The sequence below is a fragment of the Mugil cephalus genome, chromosome 3, assembly GCF_022458985.1.
Source record: "Mugil cephalus isolate CIBA_MC_2020 chromosome 3, CIBA_Mcephalus_1.1, whole genome shotgun sequence".
Lineage (NCBI taxonomy): Eukaryota > Metazoa > Chordata > Actinopteri > Mugiliformes > Mugilidae > Mugil > Mugil cephalus.
Genome location: NC_061772.1, coordinates 6,319,249 through 6,344,433, shown reverse-complemented (window position 1 = coordinate 6,344,433; position 25,185 = coordinate 6,319,249). Strand labels below are relative to the sequence as shown.

The window sequence follows — 25,185 nt, the reverse complement described above, 5'->3', positions numbered from 1 at the left end:
GAAGGAAAAAGAACATAAAACAAACAATGCTTTATTTGAAAATGAAAAACAATGCTTGTCTTGATTTCATGGTCTGGCATTTTTTACAACAAGATGAACAACACCTTATGGATCTTAAAATATTATTATATTATTATTATTCACAGTAATTGTCATGCTTACAACATGGCCTACGTGCAAAATCTTTCACCAGTGTCTGGGAGGAAAATCATGGATGGAACAGGGATGTTTAATCCTATGGTGCTGACTGGTTAACGCTAACTTTCTGCCTTGTTCGCCTTCTTTCTGCTTGATGTCACTATTGTGTCACATCTTTAGTCTCAAGGTCAATATGTTTATCCGTGTTTATTCTACACTCACAATAAGGAGTGCATTTTACTTACTTTCTTACACAGACAGGAAGTGTAGCTGGGTTATGCAGCAAATTTTGATTGGAATAAATGAAATGCTGCTTGGGGTAAAAAAATAAAATAAATAAAGACAGAAAAACAGATGTAAATGTTGCAGTGTAACAGCCATAACCCCCAAAATAAAATGAGTATGTACTATGCATGCTTGCAATAGGTTATGGTGATGTATAAGCAAAACATAAATTATTTTAAATTAGCACAGTTACCATCCATAAGAAGCACAGGAAAAGAAGTCAGTGTGTTAGGCTAAATAACAGAAACGCTCCTCTGTTGAATTCAATCCATTTTAATAACACCACAATCTACGTCCTCCAAAATGATCATCCAGTTGAATTACTACATTTTTTGTGCTGCATTTACAGCTATTCAAACTGAACATTTTAACAGTCGAAGGTGGGATAATAAACTATCAGGTCTCTAGAATTATAATATCTGAAGGGACTGTTATTAGTTACACGTGCACTGTATGTGACAGGTCTAAATGTCCACCTTGATCCAGGTTTGTTGGTTAAAAGAAAGTGTGTGTTTTGTGCTGTAAGAACCCTGAGGTCGCTGGGGGTGATGTGAGGGCCTAAAATTTAAAACAAAACAAAAAAACAAGCTACAAAAGACATAAGAATAGAGAAATTATGGAAGACACAGGCAAACAATAGAAAGCTACTTTTAGGGGGTCTTGCTCTTTGTTGATTCCGAGCCCAAAGTGCTCACAACTTAAGTTAGTCCCTGCCCTGGACTTTGAGCTGTAGCTCATGACTGCACATAAACACACTGCAGAAGCTGGATTTCTCTGCAGTGTTAATTCATTTATATCAATCTCTCAAGGCAGCAATGCACAAAGCAGCTAATGCAAAAAATATGCAGGGCAGTGACAGCTGAGAGCTATCTTACAGCATACTCCACACCATACATTTAGCTCATTTGTATTTGTAATGCCTTTATCTAGTGAGTTGTTCTGCTGCATTAACAATCATTCCCATGAGCAGAACCACGCTGAACCACCAGGAGGAGCCAGATACATGAGGTAGTGCACACTTGGAACTATGTTTAATTTGTAGAAAAGCTACATGATGATGTTCAGTTCACACCCACATGGATGTTTTTAATTAACCAGGATTCATTATTCTCAAATCCACAGGCTTGAAAAGAGGTCTAATCAGTCAAACATGTGGCCACACCTGTGTTGGTGAACTGTGGACATCCTGGCCTTCAACATTATAAAGCCTTATAAGATTTACTTTGCAAGAACATAAAATGTGGTGAACCCTTCAGATGATAACGGCTTAAATGCTCCTTAAAGCTGAGCTTCTGGAAACATTTTTTCTGTTTGAGTAAAACAAACACACAAGCACCAGAAGCTCTTACAATACTGATTAAGCTAAAGGAGAGTTTTATGTGTACAAAAGGTCTGATTAAAATATCTGCATGTCTGTGTTTAGCTTGAGGTCTGTAGTTTAAACATGGACTGATCAGCCACAACATTAAATCTGCCAACTGGTGTAGTGAATAACATTGATGATCTCAGTAATGTTCTTCTGGGAAACCCGGTATCTGGCATTCATGTGATGATCGTTACTTTGAAACAAAGCATCATGGCTGTTGTAGGTGCTTTCAGCAGAGGACAGGGGTCAGCGTGGGCACCCTGATGGGTCTGTGGCTGCAGCCCAGTACAAAACAAACTGTGATACACTGTGTGTTCTGACATTTATCTATCAGAACCAGCATTTTATTTGTCAGCAATATGAGCGTCCTTCCTTGAACTAGTTTTGAAAGCTACTGATCATAACAGGAAACAGAACAGCAGTTTTGGGGCTAAAAAAAAAAAAAAAAAAAAAAAAAAAAGCTGATTAAATGTTAACCTGCTACCAGATATACCCCTGACAGTGCCACCGCCAATGCCATTATAACAGTATTATTCACTTTACCAGTGACTATGGTCAAAATGTATGGTCATAATGTTATGGCTGATCAATGTATTAGTGTGACTTAAGGAGCACTGGGTTCACTACATGTTTTAGAATGTTTTAAATGTTTTGGACACAGGAAAAGTCCTTTAAGTCTCTCTCCTGTTGCGCATCCTCAGCCCACTCACACTGACTTCTTTAGGCGTCTCTGCATGGATACGACCTTCGCCCTCCACAGACGCTGACGTTAAGAGGTGCTCTTCTTCGTCCTCCTCTGCCTCCTCCTCTGCTTCTTCCTCTGCGTTTCCTGCACAACCGAACTGCAGACTCTCTGCCTCCATCACCGGATCCTCTTCATCCACTTCCTCCTCCTCCACCTCTGTCCCCTCATCCTCTTCCTCCACCTCATCTTCCCTCTCCTCCTCCTCCTCCTCTTCCTCCTCATCCTCATCCTCATCCTCATCCTCATCCTCATCCTCATCCTCATAAGTGTCCTCTTTGGGGTAGTGGAAGACATCTTTGTGGTCACTGAAGGTTATTTGCTTCTTCCCTCCGTTGTGACACTGCAGCTCTTTCATCACCTCCAAGCCAACTCTCTCCGGCTTTCTTTCAACAGCAGGCTGGAATGAAGGGGGAATGAGCAAGAGCCTTTTCTCCGCCTCAACCTCCTCATCCTCATCATCTTCCTCTTCCGGCACTGTGTCTTCCTCTACTGCCTCCACTTCTTCCTCTTCCTCCTCCTCCTCCTCCTCCTCCTCCTCCTCTTCACATTCTTCCTCCCTGCCTTCTTCATCTTCATCTTCCTCTTGCACTATGGAGAGTTTCCTTGCCATGACCTCTTCCTCCTCTTGCACCATACTCTCTGCCAGGGCCTCGGCAGTGGGCTGGTTTGGGGGTCTCTCCAGCCTAATAGTCTCAAATCTACTCCTATTACAGTGATCGTCATAGTCGGGGAAGGTCTCCTCTGGGTAGCCTGCATCAGTTTACAGAAGGAGACACCATCTGACATTCAGCATTGGTGTTATGTACACACATATGTCCACACACTGAAAATGTACAGCAGCTGATTAACAGGAGAGATAAATTATGCGAGGAGCTTGGGGATTCACTATTAGGCATATACCTTCCCAGTCTGCACCGTAGGGGACCTCCTCCGCCTCCATCTCCGGGGAAGCTCCCTCCAAGCGGCTCTCTTGAATCAGCTGTGTGATCTGTCTGAGCTGCCTTAACAATTTCTCCTCCTTCTTTGACGTTGAGGTTTTACTCTTCCTCCTTCTGCCACTAGAAGGCAGCACATGGATAGAAGCAGAGTTGAGTGAAACAGCAATCAACAATCACTCTGTGCCAGATTAACAGATACCTCCTTCTGAGTCACATCTTGTAACATCCAGTTGCCATACTTCACAGCGATGCATATTTCCTCTATGTTTCTAATCTGCTTACATTCCCTGTATACCAGTGAACTGTGATTTATAAACATCACTACATTACACTACATATTATTGAGCCTGAGTCTTTGCTAATTTAAAATAATAATTTAGGCCAAAAGCATTAAAATGGGCACAGTGCAACTAAATAATGTTCCCATTCCTTATTCATTAATTTGTCATTATATGACCTACGGACTGTTTAAATAATAAATTTACAGCACTTGTACTTAAGTGAAATGTGCCAGCGGCATTTCCACCTTCCACCAAATAATGTTCTCTTTCACACCATGTCTAACCTGATTTATCCCAATGTGAAATAATTTCTTTGCTGCTTCAGACCTCTGCGAGGTGAAATGTAGGCTGTTAATAAAATAAGAAGAAATAAGAAGTATTCTTACCTCCCAGAACAATGGCTCTTCTGAGAAACAATCCTCTCCATCATCTTTTCTGTTTGTATGAGCCTTTCCTGAAGCCTGGCAAGCTCATAATCATTTACTACGTGATTCACAAGAGAAATATTATTTTAATACCAATATATGGTGTACAGTGATGTTCACTCTTACTCATGAGGGGTGTGCTACGTGCTGTTGCGGGATTACCTTTCACACGCTAAAGGCCTTCCACATTAACATGTTTTGCTGTGTTATGTTTGGTTTTGATAACTTTTCTACTGAAAAGCTCCGTGCTACTTATCCACAAGTTTGATTTAAGAAAAATATCCAGTGAAATTCTATTAGCATGTGTAGTGTAATGATATTATGTGTTAACTGTCCACTTTGAATTACTGAATGTACTTACTTTTTATAGGTTCCATGTGTGTTTTGGTTCCACTAGTGTAGCTCCTTGATTTATTAGTATTCCCCTTACATGTCAGCTGTGGACATAAACATGCAGTAATCATTTAAATCTTTTTAAAAAAATCTATCTTGTATTTAATTGAGTAAACAGGAAGTAAATTACATTTCATTTATATACAGCTGATACCAATTTATGTCAGTTTGTATCACACATGGTGCTCTTGTGTTATTTCCGTTCAACTGGTCTACCATGCAGCACTAGTACTGATAGTAATTACCTTATAGATGATATAAAGGATGTAAAGAAGGATCCCAAAGCCATATATGGGTATCACTTGAGCCATCAGGTTGTATTTTTTGCCTTTTCCAATGCCTTTTACTTTTACCATGGCCTCAACATTGTGTGTCACGGTATATGAAGGGTCTACACCCCACTGTTCTTGGTCCTCTGGCACCGACAGCTGATGCATCCCTGAAGGGTAGAACCCTGGTCCAACTGTAGGGGACAAAAACCAGTCATTCACTCAAGCAATGATTCAAATTCATTCTTTTACAGGGTACTTCCTACATCAGTGGTACATTCTTGTCTATTGTGGCTGTTGTGTAATTTATCATTTACATAATTGATTCATCTGCATATGTTAATGTAAGATTTCCCAGAGCCATGGCACTATCATAACACTATCCCAAACCTAACATTATCCAATTACTGTCACATCAGCATCATCAAGTCTTTTCAGCTCTACTCATTTAAGCTAAATAGGGCTGTAAATGGGGGGGCTGTACAATGCAGCAACATTAGTGTTTCATCCAGCTAGCTAAACATTTAATTTAGGATTTCCTGAATTAATACATCACTATGATCATATATTTACAGTTTTCTGTAATCAATTCTTTATTTAGCAGGCTTGTTATTATGCATCCTACATACGTGTTGTCGAATTTATGCTGATCTTCTCTTGATTGGTAAATTATTTAATGGTGTTTAAATCCATTAAAAATGTAAAAAAAAAAAAAAAAAAAAAATGATGAAAGTCAGAATTATATAATTTGGGGTATTTCACCACAAAGAATAACTTAATGTATATTGTGGAACCATATTTTATAAGCACATCTTTAGTTTTGAATGAAAAAATCGTTCAACTAGAACTCTCATATACATGAAATGAGTTTCTGCATATTTTTCCTTTTACCCTGGAATAATTGGATGTTCCAGCAGGTGTCGCTGTTTCATCTCATATTAATTCTCAACTGATTGCTCCGCCTGTTTTCTGTGAACACACCGGGCAGGTAAACGTAGCCTTTGGTGGCTAACCTTAGCAGACAATGTAGCCTCAGTAAGGTCAAAATCCACACAGAGAATCGTTGAATCCTCCCCGTGATAAACTAAGATCAAGGTCACATTTTTCTGGTCGATAAGCACCATTATCAAGGAATAATCCACATCATAAATCAAAGCGTACATTGATGCTAGCCAAACATCAAGAGGAACTGTAGAAATTCAGGTGGACGCCGGCAGAGAGAAAAGGCTAATCACGACTTGGAGTTACAAGGTAAGGAACCCGAATGCTTTGTTTTCTACACATTTATCTTTGTGTTGACACACACAGGCCATAAAACAAAACTTGGTGTGGGGCATACAACATTCAGGAAACGCTGCCAGGACATTTCACACGTGTAAAAGTGTGACAGTTCTAACATTTGCTTTGTTTGCTGATCAGTATAATAGCTGTAGTTTCTGATCACTTCTGATCAGTTCTTAGTTTCTGTTTACTTCCTAAGCAGTTAGATTTGTGCTCGACACCCAGCATGTTTCTGACTGAATCAGTGTACACACAATAAGTCTAGACTGTGATTCAGTCTGGATGCTAAGCTGTGTTCTGCTCTCTAAAATCCAACCACTACCCAGCTGGTTTGAAGCTGTGCTTTGCTAGACACTGCTGTTATTCACAGTGACTCAAATTCCTCTGTAGACAGCCCGTCTCTGTGGGTAATGGCTGTAATAATATTATGCAGACAATACAAAATGTTCTGCTAGTTGGAACCGCAATTTGTTTATATTCAGATGAAACATCAGTATTACGCAATTGCATAATGTCTTTTATTTTGAGGTTTTTAGGTTTTCTCTTTAAAATGTACATTGTAGGGTTTGAAATCTTACAGTAGTTTTCAAATGCAATCATTAGAAATGACATGACATGGCAAAGCAGTTTTATTAATGTGATGCTTGACATGACATGTTGAAATGTGAAATGCAAAAAAGTTAATTTCACACTTAAAGTGACCTCACAGATACAAATACATAGATTTTCTGACATAAGATTAAAGACCGTATAAATGTACTTTTAAACATGTGAAATGTAAGTGTATTTCCTTAAACAGCTTGCCTAATTTATAACATTATGACGAACATGTCTGCACTATATTGGGGCCTCCAGAAGGCCTGGCGTACTCCGTATAGAGGAACAGCTGGCAACAACAGCAGTAGCAACAGAAAAGACAGTGGAGATGGAGCAGGATGGAGATGGATGTGCGATGATCTGATAAGCTGCCTTACCCTCAGGCTGCCCCATCTCCTTTTTCCCTCTGGGTAACAGCATCCTGGGCAGGAAGAGCGAAACGCAGAGAACAGAACATGATATAAGAGTAACCTTCTGGCAAGTGGTTATTGACATTTTGTCTCAGAAAATAACAGTCATGCGTTTATTTCAATTTAGCAGTAAAGCCAGTATCCACAGATGTTATCGCTCATCTGGTGACGTTCGTACCCAGATTAGACCAGATTAAACCAGCTGCGTTCAAGTGCTGCTTGAAATATTTACTACAAATCCCCAGAGAGCAAATCAACTGGCACAACATCATTATTATTATTGTTGTTGTTGTTATTATTTTTATTATGGCTGACTCCTATTTTGATCCAACCTCTACAAAATTATACTCAAACTTGGCCAAAAGTTAAAGTTCTTTTAAAACTGATTGTCTCAGTCATGATAAAGGCTCTGAAAATACCTCAATATTAATGAAGTCATAGAGGCCTTTTTCCTAGAAAACACTGCTTGACAAAATACACGGTTTAATGCAAGACAAGTCACAGCGTGACTGCTTCTTATCAAAGGTTTAATCAAACGTGTCTGTCGATCAGTTGAGCACTGATGACATGACAAATGTTTTTGCTGACTGACGTGGAAACTGACATTCTCATTCAGGTGGTCAGAATTCAAAATTGAGAGTGCATCGCTGTGATTTGTCAGAAGGATGTTGATCCTGTAAGTTGTCCCGGTTAGCATTGTTATTCCGACTAGCTGACATTTCTCATTGGAGGTTGGGCTGTTCCATCCATACAGAGACAGTGAGAAAGTAAAGAGCAGGTGATTTTTATAGTCAAAAAATGTAGAAAATGTAAAGATCATACACTCCGGCTATGCACACCACCAGTTTATATTTTTTGTATTTTACAGTCAATGATTATTCTGAGGTCTTGGCTTAGAATACACAATCTACAAACATTTACAGGTATTAGGTATTTACTGCGAGTACTTGAATGCAGCACATGACCTCTCAACCCATCCCCTCTTTAGAGCCTCTGGAGTGTATTTTATTCCAGGGAGCAGCAGATGGCAGTGCAGGCTCAGGTACAAAGGTATGATGTGGTAGGAAGTCGCTATTCAGAATCTCAACGTTTGAATAACTTGAAGTGTGAAAATGCCATTTAACAGATTTGTCTGAAGTATTTGGTAAAATAAAGTAAAAAAAAAAAATAAATAAATAATGTACGATGCTGTGCAGGTTTCTCATGTTTACAGCTCTCTATACGCTGTTCGGCTCAGGTTCTCCTTTAGTCGGTCCAAGTGTCACTTCACCTTCTCCACTAGGAGGCCTGTGTGGGCGCCAGTATTACAGACCTTGTAATTATTGTAGTTAAGTGTAGTGAATGATTTAGCTTTGAAATTCATTATCGACAACGTGGAATACAGAGCGTAATGATTGTCTTGCTTATATTATAGTGAAGCACAAATGAAACTGAGGCACATGTAAAGAACAGAACATGAGTGAATCGCAGGACATGTTTTCAGATGTAGTTCAGTGTGTAAAAGATACAGACTGAACAATGCAGATTCAAATTGCAAATTGTGATTTTATACTATAATTTATTATTGTATTCTGTTTGACTTTTTTTGTGATATTTGAGCAGGATTCGCTTCCTACTCTTGTCATTTATGTATGAGAATAACTGGAAATAATATAAGAGCAAAGATAACTAGATTAGCTTTATTGGGTTTTAAATAGTAGGTATAGTTTCCATCCCTTTGTGACTTTAGTGTTATTATGTTTTGACGCTGTAAAGGCGCAACAATTCATTTTAGCCAGGATTAGAATAGGGTTCGCTGGCCAGGAACGCTTGTAGATGGTCAGCTTTTTGAACAGTTTCTTCCTCAGACTCAGTGCTTCTTCTCATTCAGTTTGAATTCAAATAATCTCACTTTTAATTTGAGTGGATTAACACCAATGTTTGCATTAGTTGTCTGAGAGATACAGTGCTTTTAATACAAATTGCCTAAGGTTTAGGGGTTTAAAAGTAATTAGGCAGATACATACTAAGTCACAAAAAAAAAATCCTGTTTAGAATTGTACAGAGAGTCCTTTTTTTGTAAATGAGTGCCTGACGTTTGCATCCTACAGTAATAATCTGTTTCTTTGTTTCTGCTGCGTTGTTGCTCTGCCAGGTCAGGGTTCCTTCAGGCACATTCAGCTCACGCTTATAGTGGGGTCTCCCTGCCTTTAGTCAGGTTTTCAGCAAATGAAATGTGTTTTTTAGATTGACATTAAGTGACTGACTTGGCTGGTTAAGGATAGTTCCGTCTCTTTACACTAAAGTGCTGTTTGTTGTTTGGCTGCATCTTTCGTTGTCGTTGTCCTGCTGAATGATGAAATGTCGCCCACTGAGTTTTGATGCATATATTTTTTTTTTTCAGTCTGCATAATGCTCTGCCTCTGCATTCATCTGCTTGTTTCCATCAGTAGAGAAAATCATCAATAAATGCCTGTGTGCTAGTTTCACTGGCTGCCATACTGTACATGCCCGGGCCATTACAGTGCCACCACAATATTTGACAGATGAGGTGGTATGCTTGGGGCTATGAGCTTTTTCTTTTTTTCCCTCTACCACTCTCTTTCCATCATTTTGATAAAGGTTGTTTTTTTTTTTCATCCATCCATAAAATTTAGTTGCACAAAGCTTCTGGTTTCTTTAGGGATGTTTTTGTGAAGTCCCACCTGGTCTTTTAATTTCTCGGGCTGAATGCTACAACTAGCTAGCAGCCGAGCTAGCTCAGAATCCTTTTGTGGTGAATGTTGGCCCTAATTAAAAGATCCCCTGTAGAGTTTTCTGGTGAACAAACCAGTGAGGTTTATATTCAGTGTTACTCTCTAAGGCACACTGCCAGTAACCTTGAGGCCTGAATGTGTTTTCATCGTCATTAGTAGTGTTCAATGCTTGCTATGATTATCAATCAATACGCATAAAAATGTACATGTTTTTGGTCATATCACCGAGCGCTAACTCTGGCTTTTGGTGGATATTATGCTACAGAATCAATTTGGGACTGGTCTGATTGGATTTATTAAAGGATATGCATCCAAATATCTTATATCTGGACCAAACTCCCTCTCCTGTCACACTTCTGGGCTTGCCAAGTGGAAAAAAATGGAGCTTACTTGGACTCTGATGCAATATTTGATAAGCTTTATTGACCTCAGTATAGTATTTAGCCCTGCAGGAAGGAGGGGTGTGTGTCTGTTCTCTATTTATGTGTGATTTTTAGGCTAGAGCACAGACACACTGTCAATATTCTGTTCATCTTTACCTGCTATGTACTATTTGCATAGTCCCACATGGCCGTCATCACAACCATGTCTTCTCCCATACAATGTTAATAATGCTTAAATGTTTGTCATTATGAAATATCAATATGAAAATGGAATTCTTTTACGTCTTCGTTTAGTCGAGCACAATGCTTTGCTAGAATCATGCAGTCTTCATTGCCTTTTGCTCATCAGTTAAATATCTATCTGGTACCAGCGACACTCAGATTTGTGCGTTCCTGAACGACCAGTCTTTAAAATAAAGCTTGTGTATCAGACAGACCATATTGTTAGCTCATCTCTGGAGGAAATGCTGCACAAAGTTTGTGTTGCCCTATGTTTGACGTATGTGATGTTGGCGATTGCAGGTGGCCATGAAGGCCATGATTGTTTCACAGTGAGGAGCCATTTGCTAATTAGAAAGCTATTAAGAGGTGTTTGGAGCTGTGGCTCCTGCCTGTCTGTTGCTAGGTGTCCCAGAGGAATCTGCGCCTCTAGGTTTGTCTGGACACCCCGTCTTAATGTGACTCAACTTTTGTGCAGTCATATGTAATGATTAGGGCCTCCACATCTTTATTTTTTTCCGGTTGTTTGTTGTAAAGAAGGTGAGAAAAGAGAAGGAAACGTCTTTCTGTTTTATAGGATGTTATATATGACACCTGATTGAGTGGTGGGTGTAACAGGTTATTTCATTGTCCTCAATTGGAGACTGAGGGAACAAACTAATCACTTGCCGTATAGACTCATATTACACCTACATCAAATTACCTGTTACTATGATTTCTGTGGGTTTCTCACATATACCACTACAGAGGAAAATGTGTCTGACAGTGATGGTCTGTAAGACTCACTCTACCAATAAGGATGTAAGAAATGAAAAGATATACAATTCTAGGCCATCAAGGCCTCCTCTATAGTTGCCTGTAGTGCACCGACTGAGCCAAGGTCCATGACACCTGAAAATTCTTAGTGAGTACATAATGGACAATACTGCATATTGTATGCGTGTTGCCTGCCTAGCAAAACATGCAGCCTGCTGTCTTTTCTGTATGTGGCTTTAGTATAGTTTTGACAGTACATTTCATTTAAAAGAAGTCGTAAATTCACAGCAGCAGAAACAAAATGGTGAATTGTTTAAATAGCGAGAAGGCTCGGTGCATTGAGTTTTGTTGTGGAAACCATGGCCGTGTTTTGGTTTGAGAAAAATGTCTTCAGACTGGCATCTTATTTCTGCAGCGGTGTAGGGTTTCATTTCAGTCAAACAATGGTTGTAGACCTTTCCAGCCTTTGTTGACGACCTGGTGACCTTCATGTGACGGCTTTGTTTCCTGACCACAAGACGGGCCGGTGTATCAAGTGACTATTTCAAAATCTGCTGAACAGTCGAATCATCCTCAGAAGAGGAGATAACGTCATGTCGGAATATTTTCTTCTGATTGGCCCCGTTCTAGAAATGTTCGACGTTGTGTCCTGTTCTTTGTGATCAGATGTTTGGGATACTGCCTTTTGACTTAAAAGAGAATTTTGTATCCACAATACGGCAGAAAATACTGTCATAGCTGGCATGGATGAACATTATTGGCCATGCCATACACCCTCCATAAGCTTTTAATCCGAGGAAACAAATATGCATTTGTGTACCCTCTCTGGATGAATGGATTATAGATTATCACTGCCAACCAGCATATGATGCCAACAGAGATTATGGCTGCTGTATGTTGAATAAAGCAGATACCACTGTTTGGGAAATTGTGGCACCATGAACTACTTCAAGGTAATGTGCATGTACTACAGCATTTGACACATAGAGGGTATTAGGGATTTCAGCTGTAAGGATTCTTTTTCATAACGGGATGGTATTTTAAACACAGTTGAGTCTCGAATTGCCATTTTCACCCCTGCTCCCTGTTTCTGTTTTCTATTCCTATTATTCCAGGCAACTCAACTGTGAACTGGCTCAAAATGTATTTCCATATTTCCCCATAATTGCTGCATTGTTGAAATAAGACTTTCATCGTTCTCATGGAAACCCCTGAGTACACATCAAGCTGTGCAATTACTCAAAAAATAAAACCCACTAATGTCGGAGTGGTGAAAATACAAGAGTGCACTCCCATTCCCAAAATCCAGCTGGGAAGTATTAAATTTTGAATCTGACCACGTGCATATTCACAGCCACAAGCTCTTTAAAGAAATGACATACAGGCTGTTGGCCCATTTTGAGTGGTGCCTTTGATGCTTTGTCTTTTTTTGGTGATGCCATACTGGAGGTATGGCCAATTCACTCTGCCCTGGACCAGCACGGTTAATATTAGCACTTGTCTTTTATCTGTTTCCTCTTATCAACCCTTTAATTACTTAATTATTCTTCATTTGGCTCAGTTAAAACGCAATGGACTCTGCCGTTGTAAAAAGTCAACTATTCCTGCTCTCGCACACCAAGATATACAAAGAACGGGGGAGATGGGCCACCACAGTTGGCCTTCTATTATGTACTTGGAATAAATGAGATTCTGTTATTCTTTGGATGAAAGTCTGGCCTTTCTGATTATTATGCTAACAGCAAAATATAACATTGACTTTTATAAAATGTTCAGGCTCCTCGAGTCGAGTGAGGAATAGATTCACATACATGGCAATCAACGCACCTTCCCCAAACAAAATTACTTTTTAGAAATAGAAATGAAATCGTTTTCTTTCTCTATTCATGCAAGTGATTTGTTGCGCAATGTCACCTTACTCAACAGTAGCGAACCAGGTTTACATCAGTTTTTTTCCCCCCTCTCTTCCCCGTGCCTCTATCTAAATCAGTCAATTTATTTCCAAATTGCATGTCGAGTGTAGGAGCAAGGGCTTATGGCAGTATATTAAATCACTGCTCTCCTACTGTATATATTGTGAAAAGGTATAAATTTTTTATTTTTTTTCTCTTTTTGTTGATATTGATGGGGATGCACCTGGCTTTGAGTGTCATGAAGGACACACTGTCACAAATGTGAGCCCTTATTCATAGGAGGAGGACAGTTGGGAAAAGTGAATGAAGTTGATGAATGCAGTCGTAGCATGTTTTACACTATGGGCCAGACCTTGACTGTCTTTTAGTTGTATGGTTACCAGTCTGCGCACTTTAATTTATGAGAACAGACACCATCACTAACGGATGCAGTTTAAATCTGCGCTGTATTTAGGGGCATTTGCGGACAAAACATGAACACTTATGGAATGTAAGCTCATAGAAAACATGCATACGAAATATGCATTCATGTATTTGTACGACTTGGAAAGTTGGCTCAGTGCATTGCTGCTCAACAAATGATTGTAATAGTTGCATTAGTTTAAAAATATTTTGTCCAAATTGACTTTTTTTGAAAGATATTATTTTAACATAAATAACATGTACACATGTAGGGCAGTCTTAGCTAATGATTTGATATGGTTTGAATGATTCATCGCATTTCAACCCACAACAGCTACAGTAGTGGTAGTACTTCATTTCATGCACACTGTATCATGACTTTTAGTGCCAAAGGTACATAAGCTCGACTATTATCTCTTTATCTTGTTTCCAGACTTTACAGATGGCTGTGTGTGTATGCATTCTTTTTTAAACAATTAATTCAGTAATATATCATGGGGTGTTTTCACACCTAACATGTATGGTTAGATTAAAATTCAGTTACTCTTAATTTGGGCCATAGTGGGAAACATTTTTGTGTTGGGTAGATTGAACAACTTAACCAAGACCGGATTTCCGTTTTGGCCCTGTACACGCCCAAAACGAACGCGCACATTGGGTGGTCAGATCACAAGTGAACAGCTTTTGAACGCCCAAAACTCACCGAGGACACACCGGGATCTCATTACTCGCACCGTGTTGGGAGGTGGTCCCGGCTGCATTTGGCCACATGCTTTTTGTGGTCGCTGGTACACACTAAAGAAAAGCCTACTCAACCGCCGTCCTCCGCTTAAGCGGAGTGTCGCCTAATTTATTTTGCGCTGCGGCTTCACATTACTTTGAAAAGTACTGGAGTACTGGGCTTTTGTGAATTATTACAAAAAGAGGCAGCTTGTACCGAGAATCTGCGACTAAAGACAAAACACAAAGATGCTGCGCCACAAAAAGCATCATAAATGTGGTGTATTTATTTGTAAGGAGGGGTTCTTAATATCTTTCACAGTGACTGTTTCCTAACTTAACAACCATCCATGTAAACAAGAGCGAATTAATAAGTCAAATTACTGATTATGAATGAACTGTAACAACATCTTGTAGCCCTGTGTTTATGTTGTTGTGTGCATGTATCCATGTGGACTTAAATTACTGTGTTTTCTCAATAGTCACCAGGACCTTTATTTGCTTTATTTACATTTTCCCTTTCACATCTCACAGCAGGCTGCCACATTACTGTATATGAATACTTCCAGGTCTCAGTTCATAATCCGAGCATTATGTCTGACAATAGGGGCCTAATGCCTGGTCTGTTTGTGGTCTGGAAGCCAATCAACCAATCACATGAATGCTGGGATATTACCTTGATCAACCAGCCAAAACCAGTTAACACCAGGGCCTTTAGTGTTTGTATGCTTCATCAGTTCCTTAAGTCCAATGAGCAATCCTACAGAAATACAACTCCTTTCCTCATTCATTTGTCATTTCTCATTTCATTTCATTCATTTCAAAACGTCCGGTTGATTTGTAGCTTCTTCCTACACACATTTTTCTATGATGGTGATGAAATTATAAACAGGCCAAACAATAAATTTAGTTTTTTAACTGTGCGGTTGGTCATTGTGAGCACAAACGGATCACGCATAAATTACAGCAGTGTATAGTGTCTTTATTCACTTTTCCTCAAGTTTGAATAAGCCTCCAAAGGTTAAAAAACTTCCAAGGAGGTTTTAGTGGTTTGATTTTTTTTCCCTTCTTTTTTTTTTTTTCCTCAGTTCATTGTGGTGCATGGCATGCGTGTGCTTCATTTTAACAGCATGTCTCCCCTGTGTGTTTGAGGCACCTTGAATGCCCTTAACCAGCACTAATAGGAGATAATGATTAGTGCTCAACAAAAAGAGAGATTCATTTTGAATTATTAACAAGTTAACTTTGTAGTGGAGGCGCTTTATCCCTGAGGACAAACAGCCCAAATGTTTGCAAAATATAATTAAGCCGAGGCATCTTTAAATGTCATTGCTGCCTGTGCCATGTTTCAAATTGTTCTGCATCAACAGAATTTAACGAGATGGCTAAGGAATCCATTTCCTGCAAGCATGTGATAAGCCACACATACAGTGGAGCACTTTCATTGATTGCCAAAATAAAGCATTTTGTATGCAAATGGGGGAATGGAGTGGCTAAGCTGATTCAGCCTCATGGACACCAAATAATGGTCTTTACAATTAATACTTTTACATGCTATCCATTGAAAATTTCGTCTTCCATTTAATGGCTCTAAAACATTTACACATGCCCAGAAAAAGAAGGGGAAAATGCGCTGTGTTCCAATGGATTAATATGAAAGCCAACAAACAAATAAAGCCATGCATCCCTCCCTCCCCCAAGAGTATTGGTCCCTTTCCTGTCGTCTCATGCTCCTGCACATTTTGGATTAACAGATAATCTTTGAACATGAAGGAAGGTCTGCTAACCCCGAGGGGGTGAGATGTAGTGAGTGAAAGAGAGCACCGGATTGGAGGCAGTGCCACATTGTTTGAATGTAATGTGCTTGTCTTGTTCTTGTAAACATGTGGCTGTTTTTGTAGCGGTGATACGGCCTTAAACACCCTCCTTCCCTCTCGCGTGTTGTGTTACGGAGGACCCACAGGTCTGGATAGATAAAGAGTGACATTGATATCAACTAAAGTGAGGCAAACGTTTAAACTGTAGGTTCAGGAGGAGGAAAAACAAACCGCGCGCAGTTGTGTGAGGCCTCCTTCACCATACATCAGTCACATTTGTTGAATGTTTCACGTTGCAGATATGTGAACAGCTTCACGCCACAGACGTACATCCTCTTTGTCATGACCTACAATATTATGGGTTGTGTCTCCCTGCACTTGACATTCATGGCGTGTCGACGGCTTTGCCTGTGATGCTGGCACGTTGTCAGGTTGATGAGTGGCTTTCCATCTGAGGCTGCGACTAAGCATTATTATTATTATTATCCATTAAACTATAGATTGCATTTACAATCACTGCTTATTTTCTGAGTAGATGATTTATCCTTTGGTCAGCTCTGCCACTAGCTAACGGCAACTTCTACAGTTATTCTTCCGAGCTTTTGTTCGAACATCTGCTGGAAATGGCATATTTTAACATGGAATTCGTGATTGAAGGAACCATGTCAGGCTATAACCTTTACCTAATGTTACTATTCATCACCAAATGTAAGATTTATGCAGTGTAGACCTAATTATGATAGATGTTGTTGACTAACTTCTGCAGTAATTAGCGTGTATTGTTTATTATTTGACTTCGGAGGCGAGTGCCGATTGCAGCTGGGAACCATTCGTCTGCTACAGGTTGCAGTGACTTGCAAATCTGTGTTGTTGAGTTTAAGTCTATAGTTGCCAAAACTGCAGCCCACAAAATGTGAATGCTCTTCAAAGGAGTGCAGCTGTATAAGCCGTTAGCATCTGCTCTACAGAGTCTTCGTATGGATTTAGTCGGAAAGGAAACAGAACACAAAGACAACAGCTACTTCAGGGCAGCGGCTACAACCACAGGATGTTTTCTTTGAGGTGCTGTTGCATAGTGGCCATGCTGCTTATGAAGCCCTTTTTTTTCCCTGTACATAGTGCTATTAGATCTCTGTTTAAAGAATTCCAACTCCTCCGATACCTGGGTCCCATTTTCATGGTGGCCAGCAGTGGGAGCCACCATAAATGGGGATGAATGTAAACAGTGTGAGTCATCAACGTATTCCACCAGTCCACATATTTCCATAATCGGTGCTATTGCTTACGTTGTAGTCCTACATCTACAACCATTTCAATGAATGGGAAAATATAAAAACTGTTAATAATAAAGACAAGGACATTGCAAACCATGATATAGTTCTTATAAATATTTCACTCTGAGGTGGTGCTGCATCCTCTTACATACCCAGCATGCCTGCAAAGTGTCGGCCTTGTTAAGAGTTTATTCCAGTTGACTTGTGTAATTAAGATGGATCATAAAAAATCTCTTTTTTTCTGACAGTACCCTGCTGTGATGTTGCTGTTACTGGTATGAAAGTCTGAACCATTCCAAAATATTTCCTTAAAGAACATAGTCAAAGGATTACAAATTAGAGGTAGCTCATCTGTCACTATATTCTACGGATGTCCAATTAAAAAAAAAAGCAAAAAAAAACATTTGTTGCTCTTGACATATTTCATATTTGATTGAAGACAAATCATCAAATCTTCTCGCCCAACAACGTATCTATGAATCTTTATCTAAATCTTGTGACATTTTACCATTACTTTGTCCTGTGCCGCCTCTGTAATGTTCCGAGTCAACCTTATCTTGTTAAAGGTTACGGTTATAATTAGGGAGTCATTGTACAAGAGCTGCGACACAATGGCACAAAGCACAGATTTTACAGTGACAAGGGCATCGGTGTCTGCTGAAAAAAAAGCAAAAAAACAAAACAAAACAAGCGAATGCTCATAAGAAGATTTTTGATCTTGAGGTTGTCCTACAACATATCTCCAGATTTAGTTGCAGTCTTTATCTGAGAGCGTGTTCGCTTCGTGTTGCTAAACACGGTGCGGCGTTGCTAGAGATTTCAAAACGGGTCGAGAAAGATTCTGTAAGGAATAAATGCGTGAGCGTGTTGAAGGATGTGATGCGTGTGAAGCTTGTACATTTTGGTCCGGTGACATGGTGCCGAGGGTAGTGAGAGACGTGGAGTCTTTCATCCTATTTCTGTTAGTAACGTTGTAATGGATGAGGTTGGTTTTTACTCACACGGAGAAGATCACTCTAAATGCTTTCAAAATAAACACATTGTTCCAGATTTATCCATCTCTGTTGTTGTAGAGGCACTGATGTCTCTGCTGTGATTGAGTGCACATGAGACAGAAATAATGTCCATGTTCAGTATCTGTATATAACGCATCTTTGAATAAAGGGCCGTTATCTGTTTAAAATGCCCCGGAGGGGGCCAGATTTAATGACATATTTGGGATTTTTCAAATGGGGCGCTTTAAGTGCGCTGTGAATGGTTTTATTCTTTGTATTTATAGTCGATAGTTTTGTGTTATCCGCCATTTTGGACGGATTACACAAACCTCCAAACACAAAGAATGTCCATGTTTACCTATTAGACCTCTTCATATCTGTTGCACTCGTGCCCTTCACCCCTGCAGCGCGCCATTCTCAAAACATGAACTCTCTATCATCTCAGAGCCAAGGACAGCGGCAAAAACTGTTGACAACAGTGTTTGAAGTAAATGAGAAAGCTGAGCCCTTCCAGAGTTACTGAAAGGCAGCGAGAGTGCAAGATGGGCAAGAAGTACGATGATGATGGGACTGACCTTCTGATCAGGTGAGTGTGAGGGGGGCCTGAGGACAGAATCCCCTCTCTGCTGCCCAGGCTGGAATTTTGTGCTTGAGAAGTGTTTAACTTTCTCAAATCCCAATTGCACTCAGTGGGGAGTGTCCTCTTTCCCTTCCCTCACAGGTTTAGCGACTGCCCTTACGCCTGGGCCTGAGGAGGGGGGAGGGCATTTGGAGGCCGAGGAGGATCAATAGGATGGCAGCTTGTCTGTTTAACGGAGGTGAAGTAAAGCTCGGAGAGAGGGAGTGGGGGGAGATAGTGAAGGCTATAGATATCTGAGTGGGAATTATCCATGACACCTGGGCTCTCAAGCTGCAACCTTTAAGCACATGATTTAGGATCACCTCTATTTGTGGGATAGCCCCAGCACATTCAGCACATTCAGTCTGAGCCATTGTGCTCTGCGCGCTCTCACAGCTGAAAGCCATTGTCAGTTATTTGTTTAGAAACATTTTTATTGCTAAACCCTCCCACCTTCATTGTTTTAGCCAGGCACATAAAATTTTATGATCTACGGTAATTTCCCTTTAAGAAGATGTGAGAAAGCCCTCCCAGTCCTTCCACGTATCCTCCAGCACCAGCAATTTGTGACAGAAATCGCACTTTTTCCAAATATCATTTCTAATAATCTCCAATTAGCCCGGAGAATGGTGTCAATAAAGTGACACGTTAATAACAAACGCGCTCGCCTTTATCTTGGTGAAAATTCATAGCCTTTGCTTCAAACGCAGACAAAAAACAAACTCTCCGCTTTTATGTTGTGCCTTATTTTTTAGAAGGGGCTAACCCTGGTTGACACCGAAAATGTTGCCTTTCAAAAGGCTGACATTTAACTATTGTAGATATTATGATGGATACAAGAGATGGAGCACGTTAATGGAAAATGACGATGTCACGGTTCATCTTCTGAATTCAGGCGCATTAATCTGACACTGTTATGGAAAATGCTGATAAAAACTAAATGCGCCGGGTATTTGTAACAAGTGGCATCGGTTTTTCTTTTGACTGTCAGTGAATGAAGATTTCTCAGCAGATTGTGTTATTTACCTTACGGAGAAAATCACAGGCCTGTGAAATCTCTGCTAGGATATTTCTCTGTGTTCTCGATTTCTGTGAGAGATCCCGAAAAAGACAATGCAAATGTCATACGTTTGAAATGCCCCATAGTGTCGGCTTGACTTTCATCACCTGCCTTAATTAAACTTGCCTTTACCATACACTTTGATACAGTCATTTGTATTTGCATGAGTGGTTCTGCCTGGGTCTGCTCTCTGATGATAGGCTGATATCATACGTTGGTTAAAATAGCTTGAAGTAATCTGAATCTTTGAGAAGCTTTTAATGTGGATATATACGGAGAGCAGAGGCATGGACCTATAGTAAGTTTACGGAGCCTTTGTACTGCTACACGAGGTGTCTTAATGAAGGAAGAAGCATTGAATTGACTGGTATGACCTTAAACAGCTCTTAATTCAAGTAGTTTTTTCTATGATCATTCCCTTTTAAATATACATATGACGAGGATGCCTTTCAAATAATTGTAGCCAAATAATGTGCCCGCATTTTACAGTTAAAAAAAATATATATATGTACATATTGATACAGTGTATGACATTTGTGCTTGCAGAAGAGAGAAATTATATAGACGGAGAACGGCGCAGAGATGCAAGATGGCTTCTGCTTGGACATCTCTCCGTCCCATGTACTTGTTGAATAAAACATCTGTCTCATGCGCAAGGTAACGACAGCGAGAGGGCTTGTGTTTGCAGAGATGAAACTCCCTATCCTCCACTATGCCCGAGGGAGTTTAGCCTTGATGCATTTTACACCAGCCCAAAAACCTGCGTTGACAAGTTATCTGTGACCTGTGGTGAGAGCGGGAGTGGCTGCGGTGAAAATCAATCTTCGCCTCTCCTCTCGCCTTGAATACCAGCAGAGCAAACAAACAGGCCTAAACAATACGATATATACCACATATCAATTACACTAAATGCCTCAGTATCTATACTTCACTGTCCCAGGCACACACCGGTTACAAGGCACACACGCTGCTGTAAGACGATAATGGTGCTGCATTGTTCCTCACCATCTGGAGGGCTGATAAGGCCTGCCTGTGCATAGTTGATAATGAGAACAGGCAGAGGAAAAACTGAGTGTTAAACATTTCCTTGGCCCATGAAAAAGGTTCCATTAAGTCCACTGACCCCAATTGAATATTAATGAGCTAATTAACGGATTTATTGTTATGCACAATTTCTGGAGGGGCATTTTTTTTCAAGTGCTATTATTTTTTCTAATTATTTTCTGTACTTTTTATAATTGAATCTTTGTAGCTGCCAGCATCCTGTTTGTGCCTTGGCAACAAGAAAAAAGCAATTGGCATCTGTTTTTCCTTCTTTTAGCGTGCTGTAACTATGACAAAAACAAAACAATGTCCCTTTTCCGATATCGGCGTATCATCAGGGCCGCTTCCCATCAACGCAAAATAGCTCCCAAAATACCGCTGTTTAAGTGCACCGCCTTGTTTGTCCGTTTCAGAAAAATATAGGTTAAGTGATGCTGAGGTGTTGGATTACAAAAAGTGCAATTATTTGGTTTATTGCAGGCTGCGCTGCATGCAGGACTTGACAAAGGTTTGAATGGACAATGACAGCTGGGCTTGATAGATAGCATAATCAGCTGATGTAGAGTCCTCAGTGGACAGCTGGAGAGTACAGCCAGCTACTGAGAGAGATGGTAACCTTGAGAGGAATGAGTACTGATAATTTGTTTCATGGATACATGGACGGAAGCTTCAGTAAACTGTTAACTGTGCTTTCAATTGTCTTATTGTTATGCTAATTAACCCCGGTGCACTATTAACAGTGTTGCCATTCTATACAGGGTCCGTTTTAAAGCCACACACGAACGCGTCCGAAATGCTTTAAATGTAAAATTGTCCCCAATCTCCTCCTCTCCTCCTACTACTGATGCCCAGCATGTGCTGAAGGGACTACAACTCCCAGTTAAATGGCTGAGGGTCCAGATGGAGCAAAATAAGCTGTGGGTAAAAGGACGAGTTAGATGCAGTGGTTCATGCTGCCCTTTTCCACACGCTGGATAAAGCCTCTCTTGATCCAGCGTGTGGAAACGGGGAAACTGGAATTGAAGAGTAGTATGTATTAGATTTCTACCTGCATTTTAGGATTATGATCACCAGCTGTGCAAATTCCAGCCAGCATGCTAAAGTCAAGAAATCAGAGCTATCCTAGAACTGAAAACAGCTCCTCTGTTTTAAAGCAGCGAGTGAGAGGCAGCAGGGGCCACTCTGATAACCTTTAGGATAACACTAACGCAATTATTATTACATTCTGCAGTCTGCATGTGTGCCTAATTCTGTTTATGGCTGAAATTCAATTCTAGCTTAATAAAACCATCAATTTCTTTTGGTTACTTCACCAATATAACTTAGAGTAATGAACTCATTTTGCTGTTGTATGGAAATTTTGTCTCATTACAATAATTTTGCCTGATCCACTCGGCAGCTGATATTAAGAGTAAGGCCCTACAGTCATAGACTGGGTTATTATGCTATACATCACAAAGTGCATTAGGCTCATAAAACCTGTCAACAATAAGGTTGGAAAGTTTGTGTGTAGACCCAGCAGGTTAATATATTTCGTTCCAAATCCTGACTACAAGTGGCCAACCGGTATTGCTGCTTTACAGAAACCAATTTTCTGCTTCTTAAGAATTCTAGGTTCAGTACTTATCCCCCCATTACATAAATTACTTATACATAATTGTTTGCCATCAAATTTACAGTTTCACTCCTATAATGTTTGTACAGATTGTATATTGCTGTTGATCTGTTTGTCAAGTTGAAATCTTTTATGTACATTCACATGGAGAGTAGATAAACCCCATGAGGAAGTATGGTCTGAGGAACATCTGTAACTGAAGATATTTTCCCCAAACATAGAGGTAACAAGTGAAATGAAATCAATTCTGGACTCGGTAATTTTTGTCTTCATCAATCAACCTAAAAAAAAAAACAACTTTTCGTCATGCCGCTATGTATTGACGTTGAAGCCAAGCCTTTTAGGAACCAAACCTGAACCTGACCTTTACCATGCTTTCTAGATTTTCAAACTGCTTGAACACTGATATTGCGGAGGCTCATTGTGGTGCATAAATGACTACAAAAAGACACCCAGCCACAACTTTCCAATTGCAATTCATTATCATGTTAACTGCGCAATTTTAGTGCAAGACACATGTGGGAAATATGCATTCCATTTGCCTATAACCGACGTCCCTTGATGGAAGCCACGATTGCCCACATGGCTGGCAAGTGAGTTGTACTTACACTTATAAAGAACCAAAGTGGGGACAAAGATCGAACAACAGCGCATGGTAATTGTTTTGCAAACTGCATGTCAGCATGAATGTGTGGCAGTAAAAGAGCCTTCTTTGCGCAGCACTTTAAGGCATCAAATGTAGTTCTGAAATAGCTCGATGTTTTTCTTGAAGAGGGTAATCTTTTGTAACAATCAATTACGATACATTTCCCCCTTTGTCTAGGCACTAATAGCTCCTGTCTGTGCACATGGAGCGGCATGTCTAGTAAATATACACTGTTTTCCTTTTAAATGTCTTATAATATGCATGGGGAACATAGAAACACACTATGACAGAGCGATTGAGCATTAAAGCTGGAGAAGCAATTCAGCTGGGTTTCTCAGTCAGAGAAATGAGAATGGAGCAGTTTGTGGCTTTCCTCCCATTAGCCAGATTGAATTACTGTGTTTTACTTTTAAGGGCCATCTGTTCTGGTTTAATTCATATTTCTAAATCTGTCATGTTGTGTGTGGGCGTGGGTGTGTGGAGAACACTTCCTTGATGAGTGGTAACAGTTTTTCGCCGAAAATAACATGATGTGTAAAGACTATTGTGACATTGGTAACTTGCATGGCAACGCTGTTTTCAAGCACAAGTAAGGACACTCCATGCCATCAGCACTATGGTAACATCTACAACAAATTATTCTAAGTAGCAGTAATTACTGGACAGACGTTACATTTGCATTGTAGCACAAGAGGGTTTGTTTGTTGTCTTAGATTCAGAAGGATACAAACGAATAGTTTCTTCATAGCGTCAGAGAGACAGTAATGGAGCAGTGTAGTTGAAAAGCTGGAGTTTAAGAAGCCTTAAATTGAATTCCAATGCGAAACAGATTATTCATATGCTGCGAGAGCTGTCAGAATGATCTGACAGATCTGACGTTGCTTTAAAGCCAATTACTCACAGCCCCTCAGACTATAAAAAAAGATATACTCAAACAAATGAAACACATGTTTTTTTTTAATAATTGAAATACATAAAAAATCTAGAGAAGTCCCATGAAAAAGTAAACACATGCCACACCTTCCAGATATATATGGCTTCCAGATTAGATACCACTTCTTATAAACATCTGAGATCTTGAGTCTGCTGTTCTGCTGAAGTCTGTGGTGCAATCATGCTAAGATTGACCAACATTTATCTGGAATTATACCTTTGCATTGAAAGTCCTCATCAGTTGCTGCAATTCCATTAACCCTAGAAATGCTCAAAACTGAAATATCGCGATAAAAACCAGATATTGGAAACGGCTACATTTCAAAAAACTCTCAAATATCACTAAAACATTTTTACGCTCTTGTGAGGTGGATTTTCAGACGTATAGATATAAAACTGTCACCAGACATAGCGCAGGGGCTCATGTGACCAGTTCATTTGAAAGTCCGTCCTCCTTAGAGTGACGTCTCGCGTGACGAGAATTTAAGAGAATTATGGGATATCGTGAGATGAGTTGCAGATCATTTGCAAAACCCATTTCAGTGGAAACACTTACGAAGTGCAACTGTGCTTTCGCAAATTCAGAAATATCGGTTTTATTTTGCGAAAAACTGTTGTGGAAACGCAGCTAATTTCAACTTAATCTGTGCCATGCGAGAACACAAAGTTTGATTGTAGCATCAGGAAGTGGTTGGCAAATGGGTTACCAGAAAGGTTTGTGCTTATGCGGTCTATTACCAATAACGACCATAGAAGCACATACTGAGCCGTCGTATTTAAATTGTTAAACCTCATATGATACTAGTTGCAAAACATCCACTAATTCGGCTCTTTACAAACACACTTCAAACACACTTCTCTATATTTTGTGAATGCATATTTTATTACTTTAAACGCTTGGAGAACCTTTAAATTAATTAGTGCTC

At 39.9% G+C, this 25,185-nt stretch overlaps 1 protein-coding gene across 1 annotated transcript; it reads right to left on the bottom strand.

Moving 5' to 3' along the window:
- Positions 1-15: 15 nt before the first annotated feature.
- On the bottom strand, positions 16-7,272 carry ric3a (RIC3 acetylcholine receptor chaperone a). The gene is made up of 6 exons (XM_047581477.1): positions 7,096-7,272; positions 4,817-5,034; positions 4,540-4,615; positions 4,140-4,236; positions 3,435-3,592; positions 16-3,284 (listed from the first exon to the last, which is right to left on the bottom strand). Exons 1-6 carry the CDS (start codon positions 7,211-7,213, stop codon positions 2,461-2,463), a joined length of 1,491 nt encoding a protein of 496 aa, XP_047437433.1. The 5' UTR covers positions 7,214-7,272; the 3' UTR covers positions 16-2,460.
- Positions 7,273-25,185: the final 17,913 nt, after the last annotated feature.